Source organism: Cololabis saira, chromosome 10 (genome assembly GCF_033807715.1).
Source record: "Cololabis saira isolate AMF1-May2022 chromosome 10, fColSai1.1, whole genome shotgun sequence".
Classification (NCBI taxonomy): domain Eukaryota; kingdom Metazoa; phylum Chordata; class Actinopteri; order Beloniformes; family Belonidae; genus Cololabis; species Cololabis saira.
The window spans coordinates 6,848,198-6,865,586 of NC_084596.1; the positions used below are offsets into that span (position 1 = coordinate 6,848,198).

The window sequence follows — 17,389 nt, forward strand, 5'->3', positions numbered from 1 at the left end:
CAAAAGTTGTAATGTAATGATGAAAAAAAACAAAAAAAAAAACATTTTAAATCGATCTTTAGACATATGAATCGATTTTTAGGAATTAATATGAGAATCGATTTAAAATCGGAGAATCGATTTTTTCAACACAGGCTTAGTCGGAGGGGGAGGAGCCACTGCTCCGGTCCTGTGTGTCAGGTGTTGGAAATCTGACTCTGGCCAAACCTCCGGAGGGAATGTGGGTCAGGCGAGGCCACGGGCCGGCTGACCCCCCTACTCGTCTAGACCCGGCTGACCCCCCCTACCCAGTCCAGACCTCCATACCTAGATCTAACACCCATAATGCCGTGCGTGGGCGTCGCCCCCCCGGGGGAACGCCCGGCATCCCTGGCGCTGTCAAGCGTTAGCGGCACGTTAGCAGCTGCTGCGTTTATGTGACAGGAATGCCGTCGCCACGGCAACTGGTGCTGGATCCAGTTCTCAGAGCCTGTCCCCTCTGGGTCCCCGGGACCAGCAGAACCAACAACCGGACCTGAAAACCCCCCAGAGACCTGCAGGTGACCTCACCTGAGTGGTTCTGTTTAAGACCCGTGTAAGAGGCTGCAGCAGACGCACACACACACACACACACACACACACACACACACACACACACACACACACACACACACACACACACACACACACACACACACACACACACACACACACACACACACACACACACACACACACACACACACGGGTCAATGATGAATAAGGATTTTCAACAGGTCAATTTTAAAATAATAAAAAAAAAGAATATCTATTGCAATAGTTCAAACATTAAGAATGTTGTGTACACATAAATTCATATAAAAATTTTAAATTAAGTGATTTCAGAGTTTTTTTGTCAAGATGAATTGGCACTAGCCTTTAAAAAAAAAGGTAATGTGGTGCAACCGTGATTCATATTAAAATAAATTAATTTCCTTAACATCTTGACATCTTTTTTTTTTTAAGTTTTCAGTATTATACAACAATGGTTGTTTTTTTAATGGTCGAGCCACCTGATATTTCAGAAAATGGACATCAGTCAAACTTTGTCTGTATATTATGATGTGATGTGTGTAAATACAAATGTGTTGCAATCTTGCACACTACAAGAAACTTCTGAAATCATGATTGGGCAGAAGATTGATTTAAATACATTTAGAGTGATTTCAAAAAAAGTTTTCAAAACAAGAGTCCTGGTCGGACGGTCGCACCACATGACATTATGACGCTTAAAACAACAACAAAATCTCAGATAACTAGTATTTTTTGTAAAATTCAAGTGAGTCCATATGTGGGACAGATAGTTCATATATATGGTATTTTTTTTATCCATTTAAACCTTTTTTGAATTGAAAAAAAATCTGTTTTTCAGAAAATATAGGTGTCACGTCATTGCCCCATATACACATATATATACACACACACACACACATACAGGACTGTCTCAGAAAATTAGAATATTGTGATAAAGTCCTTTATTTTCTGTAATGCAAAAATGTCATCCATTCTGGATTCATTACAAATCAACTGAAATATTGCAAGCCTTTTATTATTTTAATATTGCTGATCATGGTTTACAGTTTAAGAAAACTCAAATATCTAAAAAAAAAATTAGAATATTCTGGGAATCTTAATCTTAAACTGTAAGCCATAATCAGCAATATTAAAATAATAAAAGGCTTGCAATATTTCAGTTGATTTGTAATGAATCCAGAATGTATGACATTTTTTTTTTTTTTTTTTTTTTTTTTTTAAATTGCATTACAGAAAATAAAGAACTTTATCACAATATTCTAATTTTCTGAAACAGTCATGTATATTTACACACACACACACACACACACACACACACTAACACAAACACACACACACACACACACACACACACACACACACACTAACACAAACACACACACACACACACACTCTCACACGGGACAACAGAGCCGTCTTTGTCTGTTTGTTCCCGTCTGTAGCTACGGCCTCGTCGCCACGGCAACCAGTAAACAGGGCAGCTTTCCTCCAATCACAGCAGAGTGACATCACCGCCTTATCAAGATGGGGGGGGGGGGTGTGTAACAGGAGCTGCAGCAGCAGACAGTCGTCCTCTCGGCCGGTGGAAGGTCAGCTGACTCGTCTGAACTCAGCTGTTCGTGTAGTCGTATTTATGTTGTTCTGGAAACGAGGACAGAACAGGGACGGGCAGCACCAAGTACCCCCTTCCTCCTCCAGCACCAAGTACCTCCTCCTCCTCCAGGACCAAGTACCCCCTTCCTCCTCCAGGACCAAGTACCCCCTTCCTCCTCCAGCACCAAGTACCTCCTCCTCCTCCAGGACCAAGTACCCCCTTCCTCCTCCAGGACCAAGTACCCCCTCCTCCTCCAGCACCAAGTACCCCCTCCTCCTCCTCCAGGACCAAGTACCTCCTCCTCCTCCAGGACCAAGTACCCCCTTCCTCCTCCAGGACCAAGTACCCCCTCCTCCTCCTCCAGGACCAAGTACCCCCTTCCTCCTCCAGGACCAAGTACCTCCTCCTCCTCCAGGACCAAGTACCCCCTTCCTCCTCCAGCACCAAGTACCCCCTTCCTCCTCCAGCACCAAGTACCCCCTTCCTCCTCCAGCACCAAGTACCCCCTTCCTCCTCCAAGACCAAGTACCCTCTTCCTCCTCCAGCACCAAGTACCTCCTCCTCCTCCAGGACCAAGTACCCCCTTCCTCCTCCAGCACCAAGTACCCCCTCCTCCTCCAGGACCAAGTACCCCCTTCCTCCTCCAGCACCAAGTACCCCTTCCTCCTCCTCCAGGACCAAGTACCCCCCTCCTCCTCCTCCAGGACCAAGTACCCCCTCCTCCTCCAGGACCAAGTACCCCCTCCTCCTCCAGCACCAAGTACCCCTTCCTCCTCCTCCAGGACCAAGTACCCCCCTCCTCCTCCTCCAGGACCAAGTACCCCCTCCTCCTCCAGCACCAAGTACCCCCTTCCTCCTCCAGCACCAAGTACCTCCTCCTCCTCCAGGACCAAGTACCCCCTTCCTCCTCCAGGACCAAGTACCCCCCTCCTCCTCCAGCACCAAGTACCCCCTTCCTCCTCCAGCACCAAGTACCCCCTTCCTCCTCCAGGACCAAGTACCCCCTTCCTCCTCCAGGACCAAGTACCCCTTCCTCCTCCAGGACCAAGTACCCCTTCCTCCTCCAGCACCAAGTACCCCCTCCTCCTCCAGGACCAAGTACCCCCTTCCTCCTCCATGACCAAGTACCCCCTTCCTCCTCCATGACCAAGTACCCCCTCCTCCTCCAGCACCAAGTACCCCCTTCCTCCTCCAGCACCAAGTACCCCTTCCTCCTCCAGCACCAAGTACCCCCCCCTCCTCCTCCAGCACCAAGTACCCCCTTCCTCCTCCAGCACCAAGTACCCCTTCCTCCTCCAGCACCAAGTACCCCCCTCCTCCTCCAGGACCAAGTACCCCCTTCCTCCTCCAGGACCAAGTACCCCCTTCCTCCTCCAGGACCAAGTACCCCCCTCCTCCTCCAGGACCAAGTACCCCCTTCCTCCTCCAGGACCAAGTACCCCCTCCTCCCCCAAGACCAAGTACCCCCTTCCTCCTCCAGCACCAAGTACCCCCTTCCTCCTCCAGCACCAAGTACCCCCTTCCTCCTCCAGGACCAAGTACCCCTTCCTCCTCCAGCACCAAGTACCCCCTTCCTCCTCCAGCACCAAGTACCCCCTTCCTCCTCCAGGACCAAGTACCCCCTTCCTCCTCCAGCACCAAGTACCCCTTCCTCCTCCAGCACCAAGTACCCCCTTCCTCCTCCAGGACCAAGTACCCCTTCCTCCTCCAGGACCAAGTACCCCCTTCCTCCTCCAGCACCAAGTACCCCTTCCTCCTCCAGCACCAAGTACCCCTTCCTCCTCCAGGACCAAGTACCCCTTCCTCCTCCAGGGCCAAGTACCCCCTTCCTCCTCCAGGACCAAGTACCCCTTCCTCCTCCAGCACCAAGTACCCCCTCCTCCTCCTCCAGGACCAAGTACCCCCTTCCTCCTCCAGCACCAAGTACCCCCTCCTCCTCCAGCACCAAGTACCCCCTCCTCCTCCAGGACCAAGTACCCCCTTCCTCCTCCTCCAGGACCAAGTACCCCCTTCCTCCTCCAGGACCAAGTACCCCCTCCTCCTCCAGCACCAAGTACCCCCTTCCTCCTCCAGCACCAAGTACCCCCTCCTCCTCCAGGACCAAGGGCCAGTCCCAATCCCCCCCTAGTCCTATTTTTCAGCCCTACCCCTAAATTTTGCGCGTTCCCGTTAGGGTAGTCGTGTCCCAATTCCTCTTTGCATGTAGGGGTAGTGGACATAACGAGGGCTAGTGTGTATCAATCTAGCCCTTAAGAGCGAGGGATTTCAGATGCTGACTCACCGACCGAGGGCCTGAGAAAATTTCCCAGAATGCTTTACGTCGTCATTTGCAAACTGAATCAAACAAAAAAACATGGCGGGCATTTCTAATTTTTAGTGAATAAAATCAATATTTTGAGTTAGTTTCTGCATAAAAATGCGTTTTCATTACATTTCTAGCGAGAAATATATATTTAACTTTCATAATATTCACTCAGTGAATGTACATAATCACTCGTTTGCCTGTTGCTGCGAAGATCTCGCCAGAATAAAGGCTGATTTAAGGTTCCGCGTTACACCAACGCAGAGCCTACGCCGTACGGTGCGCGTCGCCGCGTACCCTACGCCGTAGGTTCTGCGTTGATTTAACACGGAACCATAAATCAGCTCCCGACCCGGCGGCTCTTCTCATCCCCGAAAACATCGCAGTAAATTTCTTAACAGGCGTTATTTGGATAAACTGAGCCCAGGTTGGGGATCTTAACGGTTACTTTTACGCCTGAAAAAATATTAAAACTTAATAAAGTGGCATATTAACAGCGCTACAGTTGAAATTAAAACAGCTTTTATCTCTGGGCTTCCTGATATGGTGTGACGTATGTGCAAACGTAACTACGCAGTCGCTTACGTACCCGAACGTAAACCACGCAGTGACGTAGCAAGTTGTGTCCCAATCCCTAGGGAAGATTACAAGGACCCTAAAGTCTGTGGCTTCATTTTTAGGGCTAGTGGTAGAAAGTAGGGGGTGTATTGGGATTGGGCCAGGACCACATTTATGTTTCTGTGATAAATCGTCCCCCATGACCAGATCTAGGTCTCTAATCCAGAACACCAGGCTAGCTGCTGTTAGCTGCTGCTAACGGCTACTATGGCTGGTAGCGGCTGCTACCGACTGTTAACGGCTTAACAGCTGCTAGCCGCTGCTTACGACTGCTACCGGCTTAATAAAGGATTTATAAAAAGTATTATTAAAAGATATTTTTATAATAATAATAATTGTTATTATTATTATTAACAGCTGCTATTGTCTACTAATGGATAATAACGGCTGCTAGCTGCTTCTAACAGCTGCTAACGGCTGCTAGCTACTGCTAGGTGCTAATAGCTGCTGCTAGGTGCTGCTAACGGCTGCTAGCTACTGCTAGGTGCTGCTAGCTGCTGCTAGGTGCTGCTAACGGCTGCTAACGGCTTTAAGATTAGAACAGTACGCTGCTAGGTCTGTTCAAGTAAACCAAGCTAAGCTGGCCAACTGTGATTGACATAAGGGGGCGTGTCCAGTTTCTCTCTGCAGCCTGTTAATTGGACGGAGTTAAGTGGAAACATTTATTAATAATAATAATAATAATAATAATAATAATAATAATAATAGTATTTGGTCTCTGGTAAAACCAGAAGACTTTTATCCTGGTGAGACCCCCGCTGACCCCCCTGCACCCCCCCGGGCATGTGCCGGGTCCAGACCAGCGCTGGACCCTGAAACCTGAAACCTGGTCCGAGAACAAGACCTGGCTACCGCGTCCCCGCAAAGATTCATAAACACACACACACACACACACACACACACACACACACACACACACACACACACACACACACACACACACACACACACACACACACACACACACACACACACACACACACACACACACACACACACACACACTCAGAAGTGTTCAGAAGTGAGAGCTCTGTGGTATTTCTCTTACCCAGCATGCCTTGGGCCGGCTGTAAACCCACACACAAATTTCTGTTCACGTTTTCTGAAGTTTTATAGTTTGGTAGTTTTACGGTTGTTCTGGTTGTTCTGGTTGTTACGGTTCTGGTTTTTACGGTTGTTACAGTTGTTGTTACAGTTGCTCTGTTTGTTGTTCTGTTGGTGACTGAATGACCCGTGAGGTTTAACCGGCTTCTGGACTAATCAGATTACAGAGATTCAACTAACCGGATCAGATCTCAGTAGCAACACTCTCACTAGTCCAGCAGATATCTGGTGAGGGGGGGGGGCTGGAAACACGGAACCAAACCCATGTGACCCGTGTGTCACCTCTACCAGAACCCAGCCAGGACCCCAACACAAGTTCTGTGGGACCGGGAACTAACGGGAACTAATGGGAACTAACGGGAACTAATCCCCTCATGGGGCTCCGGCCTGCTGCGTCCGCCCGGGGTCAGAGAAACAAGAACACACACACACACACACACACACACCGCTGACCCAGTTCCACTGGACCAAGCTGGACCCGGTTCAGGTCCACTTCTCCTTCAGAACAGGAGTGGTGGAGGTTCAGAACATCAAGAGGGAAGCCCTAACCCAGAACTGATCCAGAACCGGTCCAGACCATCAGGCTAGGGCTGGGGGATATATCGAGATTTTAATATATATCGATATATTTTCAAACGCGATATGGTACGAGACAATATCGTTTATATCGATTATTAAAAAAAAAATATATATATATTTTTTTTTATGATTTTGATATAGCTTATTTTGTGACAAATTGACTTGAATGTTTTATTTGAGATTTGCACAAATGTTTTGTTATTTGCACAACTGTCAACCTCAGTGGAAAAGTCTGCCTGTTACTGTCTACATTGTATTAATTACACAGTGTATTTTAATTTAATTGTTATGCAGGAAAGGGATATTTGTTTTATTTTATTCAAGAAGCATTTTTATTCTATATATGCAGGCAGTTTATTTTTATTTCATTTGTTTTATACATGTTGATATTGTGCAGACCTCTGTTAATAAAGGAACCTGTGTGACATTTGGCACGAGGCTTTGTATTAAAACTGACGGTTTTTTTAAGGGTTTGCCTCAGAAAAAAATGAAGCTAACAGAGATGCTAACAGAGATGCTAACAGAGATGCTAACAGAGATGCTATGCTATAATGCTTTGGGGGAAACCCCAATTATGGCACAGAAAAAATATGGATATATATCGAGTATCGCCATTCAGCTAGAAAATATCCAGATATGACTTTTGGTCCATATCGCCCAGCCCTACATCAGGCTATCCCGGTGGGTGGGGCCAGATCAGGCCACCAGAACCGACCAATCAGAGCAGACCGGACCGTTAAACTGGACCCTTGTTCAGCTGAAAACCTTCAGACGCTGATGTTTCTGCACATTAATTATTCACGCCACTCTCGCCCTGCGCAGGGCGGCGTGGCTGATCCGGGGCGACAGCCCTGGGGGGGTGAGGCCAGAACCGGTCCAGTCCGCAGGGACGGAGACACCAGGTCCAGCAGAGATCCTGGACCTGCTGGACCCGTTCTGGTCTTTCAGGTTTAAGTGTCTCTTAGGGGTTGGAGCAGTTGTTCCGGAACAGGGAGCGTTTCCCCCTAAAGATCGGATCGTTTGGTTTATGTGAACACAGCAATCGCGCTTGGATGCGGCACAAAACAAGCGAGCCGAGATCCTAGGAGAGGAGGTCTCGGCCCGCTTCCATTCCAGACCTGGAGCGGTCCATTTTTTTTTAATTCAATTTTATTTATATAGTGTCTAATACAACAAAAGTTGTCTCCAGACGCTTTCCAGTGACCCAGAACATAAACCCCCGAGCAATTATTACATAAACAATGGCAGGTAAAAACTCCCCTAGTGGGAGAAAAACCTTAAGCCAAACAGTGGCAAGAAAAACTCCACTTTAGGAGGAAGAAACCTTGAGCAGGACCAGGCTCATCAGGGGGGACCCTCCTGCCGAGGGCCAGACTGGGGGTCAGGGACGGCAACAGCACAGCAGGCAGGTGGAAGCAGCAGCGGGATGACCGGGGGTGGGGACCGCAGGCCAGCACGCAGCTCCCGAAGCTCCGGCCCAATCAGCAAGTCCCAGGTTGGGGTGCAGGGTCGGACAAAGGTTGAGAAGGGGCAGGGCCAGGGAGAGGAGTCTTGACGGACAAACCTCTCCCCCGCCTGCCCGGGCCGTTACCCTGCCCCTCTCACTCCCACGCTGCAGGATCCAGTGTTGTGCATTCAGAGATGCTCTTCGCCACATTTATTTGGAGAGAGAACATAATCGACACAGCAACCGACACAACTCCATTCATGTGTATGTGCTACCGGCGCAAGGAGAAGAGTCGGAACAAAATCCACCACCTTCTCTCCTAATGGACACAACTTTCTCTCTTCTCCCTTCTTTCCTATTGGACGTGCCGAGATGTCGTCACAGCGCGGCACGGTGAAATAAAAAAATGTTCAATTCGGGCAGGCAGGCGCGGCGCAAACGCAGCACATAAATGAACGGGATCGGCGGCGGCGGTCTGCACTTTGCGGCCTCTCTTTGAAAGGGGCTTGTTTTTTTTCCCGGGATACGGAAGAGGAAACTCATCCCACGTTCATTTCTGACCAATGAGAGAACAGTTGGTTCATGGCATTTGTTAACAGCTTTGAACCGCTACAGACGGTTGTGAACACAAACCCCACAAACGAAATACGAAACAACTGTATCGATTTAGCCCCTGAATCGGAACAAAACAGACGGGCCACAGGTGTGAAAGCACCCTAAAAAACTTCAAATACGTCAGAAAGAACTAAATAAAACCCATGGAACGAATGATCCAGACCTGCAGGTCCTCTACAGACCACTAGGGTCCAGATCCAGACCTGCAGGTCCTCTACAGACCACTAGGGTCCAGATCCAGACCTGCAGGTCCTCTACAGACCACTAGGGTCTGGATCTGGGCCTGGACCGGGCCTGGACCCCAGGCCCAGCCGGCACCCCGGTCCCTGTGAGGTGAGAACTAAACGACGCAGGTCCTACCGGACTCTCCCCGCTCCGGTTCCGGCCCGTCTCTCCAGACCCGTCCGATGCTGCGTGAGAGGAAGCTGGCGAAGGACCGTCCTCTGGTCCGGTCCCGGTCCGATCCCCCCTTCCTGAACTGTGCGGTGCTGGTACCAGGCTCGGACAGAGACCTCAGGTACGGGAAGATCCTGCGGACCGAGCCGGGCCCGGGCCCAGGTCCAGGTCCAGGTCTGGGTCCGGGTCCAGGCCCGGGTCTAGGCCCGGCGTGTTCCGGTACCGGGGGAGTCGTGGTCCTCCAGTCGTATCTGTCCAGAAGTCCCTCCGGGCCCGGTTGGGAGCTGGACCTCCACCACGGTTTCCTGTGCCGGAGCCAGCGGTTCTGGTGGGGGCCCGGGTCCGGGCCCGGGCGGGCCTCGGCGGTACCGCCTCCACTCATGGCCCGTTAGACGGCTCCGGCCCGGGGGGCCCGTGCTCTCCGGGTCGGGCTCATGCCTTCACTCCTCCGCAGCAGCAGAACTTCCTGGGAGGAAGTGGAGCGTCACCAGACGCAGCACTTCCTCTCCGCCGGGCCAATCGGGTCGCAGCAGCCAGAACCCCAGGCCCGCTGTGGTTTCCGCCTGGAACTGAAACCCGTCTCGGCTCCGAGTGCCGGCCTCCTCTTCGTCTGCGTTTAGACCCAACCGGACCGGACCGGTTCTGTGTGACCAGGGTTGAAGACACTGATCCATTTATCTAAAGATGGTTTTTCTTCATTATGACGTTTTCACCGGTGAACTTTGACCCCGGCAGTCACGTGGTGTTAGGGCTGTGCGATTAATCGATTTTAAATCTAAATCGGATTTATTAATCAAGATGTTAAAAAAAGGAAAATGGTGAAATCGATTTTCCTCTAGCATCTAGTCTAGTCATCTTTGTTTGGTCAAGAAGATTGTAAAAGTTGTCACTTTACTAAACCCAAGGAGGATTTACAGTATCTTTCAGTTGCACTTCATTCCCAATAGGGACATTTGCTTGCTATTTTTCTTTAAAAATAAAACATTTGAAACAATTTATTCCATTGTCTTTTGTAGTAAAATCGAAATTTTCAGTTTTCAGAGAAAAAAAAAAAATCGGGATTTTATTTTTGTCTAAAATCGCCAAGCCCTGCGTGGTGTCAAACCGTCAAACAAACCCGGTTCTCAAAACTTCTGGAAGGTTTAAGGGCCAATCCCAATACTCCCCCTACTTTCTACCACTACCCCTAAAAAAGAAGGGACAGATTTTAGGGCACTTGAAATCTTCCCAGGTCTGTCCCAATACTCCCACTACTCCTACTTTCATCCCTACCCGTAAAATCAGGAAGCCCAGAGCCAAAAGCTGTTTTAATTTCAGCTGTAGCGCTGTTAATATGCCACTTTATAAAGTTTTAATATTTTTTCAGGTGTAAAAGTAACCGTTAAGATCCCCAACCTGGGCTCAGTTTATACAAATAACGCCTGTTAAAAAAATTTGATCTGATGTTTTAGGCGATGATAAGAGCCGCCGGTCCGGGGCGCAGCAGCAGCCGGAGTACAGACGTGATCGCCAGGTCAACCTGCTCCGTCGTCCCGGGGAGAAACCTGCAGCTCTGTGGAGAATTACCGCTGGCTGAAATAAATCATTTAGTTAGATAAATGTTGGTTTAATAGATGAAATCTAACAGTTGCAGCTACGCCTGTTAAGAAATTTGCTCAGAAAATTTCGGGATTTCTGCCTGCCGGCTCCGGAGCTGATTTATGGGTCTGCGTTAAATCGACGCAGAGCCTACGGCGTAGGGTACGGCGTACGGAGCGCGTGGCCGCGTAACCTACGCCGTAGGCTCTGTGTTGGTGTAACGCGGAACCATAAATCAGCCTTTATTCAATATTTTGAGTTAGTTTCTGCATAAAAATGCATTTTGATTACATTTCTAGCGAGAAATATATATTTTACTTTCATAATATTCACTCAGTGAATGTACATAATCACTCGTTTGCTAGATTCATATCCATTACCCCTCGTTTTCAGCACTCCCCCTAGGTGAAAAGAGGAATTGGGACAACAATACCCTCACGGGAACGTGCAAAATTTAGGGGTAGGGATGAAAACGAGGACTAGGGGGGGATTGGGACAGGGCCTAAATCTCGTATCTGGTTCCAGCTCGGCTTCAGAAAGGTGAGCTGGACCAAAGATCAGGGATGTTGTGACATGAGCCGTCTGCCTGGACCCACCGGACTTACCGGACCCACCGGTCCAAACCGTTCACCGGACCGCGACAGATTAAACTCTGAAACCACCAGCGATTCTACACGATTCTCCACGTTCTCCTAAAGTAACCGCGGCGATGGGGGTTCACCTACTAAGTTGTGCACCGTATTCTGTAGGTGGAAACGAGGCTGATTAAAGTAACGGAACAAACCACGTCTGAAGAGGTGATAAACATGAACCAGTCGGTCAGGAAATGTGAAGAATAATATATTTTTATTTGATTAATTTTACTTTTGATCAAAATAAAAACAATGTTTACATTCTAACTGGCTGAGTATTTTTAATAAAAGTGTATTTGTATTCAACCATAACAGTTTTAGGGTGAATCTTTAAGTCATATATTTTATAAGTCCTAACAGCAGATATAAAAACCTCTGGATCCGTGTTTGGTAAATCTGCCCCACCATGTTTCTGAAAGTATTCTGGGATGGCGACTGGTCCTTACAGTAATATAATAATAGTAGAACTACAGTCGTGTAGTTCAGGTAGCAAAATAACAGTTTAATAACACTAACACAGATCGGATCGAATATTGTGATTATCTTGTGATAATATCATGATAATATCGTGATAATATGGTGTAAATATCGTGATTATGTTTTGATATCATGATTATATTGTGATATCGTGATTATATTGTGATATTGTGAATATATTGTGATATCGTGATTATATTGTGATAATATTGTGATAATATTGTGATTATATTGTGATTATATTGTGATAATATTGTGATAATATTGTGATTATATTGTGATATCATTGTGATTATATTGTGATTATATTGTGATAATATCGTGATTATATTGTGATAATATTGTGATTATATCGTGATAATACCGTGATTATATTGTGATAATATCGTGATTATATTGTGATTATATCGTGATTATATCGTGATTATATCGTGATAATACCGTGATTATATTGTGATAATACCGTGATTATATTGTGATTATATTGTGATTATATTGTGATAATATTGTGATTATATTGTGATTATATTGTGATAATATCGTGATTATATTGTGATTATATTGTGATAATATCGTGATTATATTGTGATAATATCGTGATAATATTTTGATTATATTGTGATATCGTGATAATATTGTGATTATATCGTGATTATATCGTGATTATATCGTGATAATACCGTGATTATATTGTGATAATACCGTGATTATATTGTGATATCGTGATAATATTGTGATTATATCGTGATTATATCGTGATTATATCGTGATAATACCGTGATTATATTGTGATAATACCGTGATTATATTGTGATTATATTGTGATTATATCGTGATTATATTGTGATTATATCGTGATTATATCGTGATTATATTGTGATTATATCGTGATTATATTGTGATTATATCGTGATTATATTGTGATTATATCGTGATTATATCGTGATTATATCATGATTATATTGTGATTACATTGTGATATCGTGTTTATATAGTGATAATATTGTGATAATATCGTGATTATATTGTGATATCATGATTATATTGTGATATTGTGATATTATTGTGATTATATTGGGCCTACAGAGACCAGAACTATATAGTACCTGGATCTGGACCCTGGTGGTCGGTAGAAATTCACTTCCTTGTTAACATCGGACTAGAAGAGTCCAGTACCAGTACCAGTACCAGTACCAGTACCAGCACGGGCACCAGTACCAGTACCAGTACCAGCACCAGCACCAGTACCAGTACCAGTAGGTGAAATTATGTCACGGAGGTCTGACCCAGTTCTGGGGAAGTCCGGCTCGGAGGACTTCTCCTCTGCCGTGACGTTTACTAGAACGATCCAGAAGAGGAACAAGTCCAGAGACGAACATCCCATAATACTGGCCCAAGGTTCCCTCTTCTTCCGCTCCGACGGCGGCCGGTCTCCCAGCAGCCCCGGCGGCCGGTGTCCCAGGTTTCCCAGCAGCCCCGGCGGCCGGTCTCCCAGCAGCCCCGGCGGCCGGTGTCCCAGGTTTCCCAGCAGCCCCGGCGGCCGGTCTCCCAGCAGCCCCGGCGGCAGGTTTCCCAGCAGCCCCGGCGGCAGGTTTCCCAGCAGCCCCGGCGGCCGGTCTCCCAGGTTTCCCAGCAGCCCCGGGGCTTTAAAAGGCGCCGGCCTCCCTGACCCACATGTGGGAATTTAGCGGATGACGCTGCATCTAGGTCAGAGTTAAGACCTGAGGAGGATAAGCTGAGGAGCTCAGTGGAGGATGGACGGAGGAGAGAGAGGTGGAGGATGGAGGGAGGAGAGAGAGAGAGGATGGTCCTGGACCTGGTCCAGGTCCAGGTCCTGGTCCAGGTCCTGGTCTGGTTCCCGTCCCTCCCTGCTGCTCCTCCCATTGGCCGACTGTAGTCCAGGCCCCGCCCCCTCTGACATCATCAGCTGTGTTCAGAACCGGATCTGACCTGATCCTGGAATCTCAGTCATTTCCTGTCCTGCCCAGACGGACATTCCTGCCGGGAGGAAGCGGCGCGGAGCGCGCGGCGGCGCGGAGCGCGCGGCGGCGCGGAGCGCGACAGGAAGTGCAGGGAGGAGGCAGGAAGCTGGAACCCCCGACACCAGAAATAAAGAGCTTCTTTCATTTGATTTAATATACTTTGTTTTTTATTCATAATTAAACTTATTGAATATTTGTATTAATTTTGAGATTTTGAGATTTTTGAGATTTATTAATGTATCTATCTAGAGAAAAGGTCAGCTGACCACAGAGCTGTGCTCTGATTGGCTGTCTGACGGGAAACCAGCAACGAAGGACAGCAGCGACTTCTGGTTGGATGGAGACGGACTTCCTGTTTAGAAACGCGGCTTCATCTTTAAGACCCAACAAAACAAGACCAGACAAGACCAGACCAGACCCCCCAATACCCCCAAGACCAAACCCAACAAGACCCCCCCAATACCCCCAAGACCAGACAAGACCCCCAATACCCCCCAAGACCAGACAAGACTCCTCAATACCCCCCAATACCCCCAAGATCCCACAAATATCAACCAACACCCCCAAGACCAGACAAGACCCCCAAGAACCAACACCCCCAAACACCCACCAACAACCACCAATACCCCCTAAATACAAACAAACGCCCCAAGACCCAACAAGTCCCCCCAATGAGGATGGTGAAGATGATGCAGCGGCTGCACGTCCTTCATCTCCCCGATGAAGACGATGAAGAGGAAACCAGATGAGACCAATGGGGACGGTTTTCCACAGGAAACCGTCATCATGAGGGTCAGCGTGTTTTTCCACTGGCCTGAAATAGAATCTTATTTTAGTTTGGAGAAGCTTGTTTGTTTCAGAGGGGAAATCCTGCCCCCCCCATCCTGATAAGACCGCTTCCTCCTGGTCCTCCGTCGTCACGGCGACCAGCAGCCGGGGCTGGGACCCCTGAGGAACCCCGGGTTCGGGACTGGACCCCCCCAGGATCAGGGGTTCCTGCCTAGATCCAGACCAGTTCCTCTGCAGACCACTAGGGTCCAGATCCAGACCACTAGGGACCACCAGGGTCCAGATCCAGACCTCCAGGGACCACCAGGGTCCAGATCCAGACCTCCAGGGACCACCAGGGTCCAGATCCAGACATTAGGGACCACCAGATCCAGACCTCTACAGACCGGCCCTGAAGGCAGCCCGTGGTGTTGGAGGAATGTGGATCAGGGCCAGGGCCAGAGTCCTGCAGGGTGAGGTCACCGGCACGAACCCGGCGGCTGACATCACTGGGGGGTAAATCCGTCTGTCCAGGCTGCTCTGACTCCGAGTGGGTGATGGCTCCGACACCCGGGGGGTGGCCCGGCAACGCTCGCAGACGCCCCCCAGCACCCTCCAAATACCCCCCCCAACACCTAAAACACCCTCCAAATACCCCCCCAACACCCAAAACACCCTCCAAATACCCCCCCAACACCCAAAACACCCTCCAAATACCCCCCAATACCCAAAACACCCTCCAAATACCCCCCAACACCCAAAACACCCTCCAAATACCCCCCAACACCCAAAACACCCTCCAAATACCCCCCAACACCCAAAACACCCTCCAAATACCCCCCAACACCCTCCAAATACCCCCCAACACCCAAAACACCCTCCAAATACCCCCCAACACCCAAAACACCCTCCAAATACCCCCCAACACCCAATACACCCTCCAAATACCCCCCAACACCCAAAACACCCTCCAAATACCCCCCCAACACCCAAAACACCCTCCAAATACCCCCCCAATACCCACAGCACCCTCCAAATACCCCCCAACACCCAAAACACCCTCCAAATACCCCCCAACACCCAAAACACCCTCCAAATACCCCCCAACACCCAAAACACCCTCCAAATACCCCCCAACACCCAAAACACCCTCCAAATACCCCCCAACACCCAAAACACCCTCCAAATACCCCCCAACACCCAAAACACCCTCCAAATACCCCCCCAATACCCACAGCACCCTCCAAATACCCCCCCAACACCCAAAACACCCTCCACATACCCGCCCAATACTCACCACTACCCCCCAAAGACCCACCAACACCCCCAAACACCAACTAATACCTACGAAACACCCTCCAAATACCCCCCAACACCCCCTCCAAATACCCCCCAACACCCAATACACCCTCCAAATACCCCCCCAACACCCAATAAACCCTCCAAATACTCCCCAACACCCAATAAACCCTCCAAATACTCCCCAACACCCAAAACACCCTCCAAATACCCCCCAACACCCAAAACACCCTCCAAATACCTGCCCAATACCCCCCAATACTCACCACTACCCCACAAAGACCCACCAACACCCCCAAACACCAACTAATACTTACCAATCACCCAACAAAACACCCACCAATACCCCCCAAACACCCCACAACACCCTCCAAATACCCCCCCCCCCCCCCCACACCCAAAACACCCTCCATACCCCCCAATACTCACCAATATCCCCCAAAGACCCACCAACACGCCCAACACTTACCAACACCAACTAATACCTACCAAAAACCCAACAGAACAACCACCAATACCCCACAAAGACCCAACAACACCCCTAACACTTACCAACACCCCCAAACACCAACTAAAACCTACCAAACACCCAAGAAAAACACCCCCCAATACCCCCAACACCCACCAAAACTCCCACCAATACCCCCAACACCCCCCAACACTTACCAAACCCCCCAAACACCCAACAACACTCACCAAACACCAACCAAACACCCATCAAAACACTCTCCAAATACCCCCCAAACACCCCAAAGACCCAACAATTACCCCCCCAACACCAACTAAAACCTACCACACACCCTCCAAACACCTGCAAACATCACCCAGACACCCCCGGGTCAGAATCCTCCCACCCGGGTCAGACACCCCCGGGTCAGAATCCTCCCCCGGGTCAGACACCCCCGGTCTATTCTTAGACCCCTGGGAACTCCGGGGTCAGGAGTTCCCAGGACCGGTTCCAGGACCCGGGGTCACGTTTCCATGGCAACACAGACCCTTCAAGGTCAAAGGTCGAGTCTACAAGAGTCACAACATCTGCAGCTTCACTTATTATATATATTATATATATTATATAATCTAAATGACATTTTACTGGATTATTTTACAGTTATTTTATTTTTTATATATATGACGCGCCGACTGGAGACACTTTTAATGTCGCTGTACATAAGTTATTATGACAATAGAGAACGATCTATCTGTTAGTTTGCTTCCTGTAAACAAACTTATTAATCCTAGTTTTACTTTTCTGTAAACAAAATAATAAAATATTAAATAAATAAATAAATAAAGTCACCAAAAAAAAGAAAAGGAAATTAAAAAAAGGGGAAAAAAAGGAAAAAATAAAAAAAAAGGATCCAAAAGTAAATAAAGTCATCAGAACTTTTACATCAACTTCCAACCCGGAACCAGCTCCTGCTGGACCCGGTTCTGGTTCTGGTCCAG

The 17,389-nt window shown here is 48.4% G+C and overlaps 1 protein-coding gene across 5 annotated transcripts in view; it reads right to left on the minus strand.

Moving 5' to 3' along the window:
* rasal2 (RAS protein activator like 2) overlaps positions 1 to 17,389 on the minus strand; it is an 87,693-nt gene that overhangs the window by 69,996 nt on the left and 308 nt on the right. For 4 of the 5 annotated variants that reach the window (XM_061731612.1, XM_061731611.1, XM_061731609.1 and 1 more), the window contains exon 1: positions 9,172 to 9,649. The exons of the other annotated variant lie outside the window; for it this stretch is intronic. In XM_061731612.1, the coding sequence (XP_061587596.1) occupies positions 9,172 to 9,589 (418 nt within the window). In that variant the 5' untranslated portion in view covers positions 9,590 to 9,649. Of the gene's footprint in view, positions 1 to 9,171; positions 9,650 to 17,389 lie in introns of those variants that run through there. 5 annotated transcript variants of the gene reach the window in all.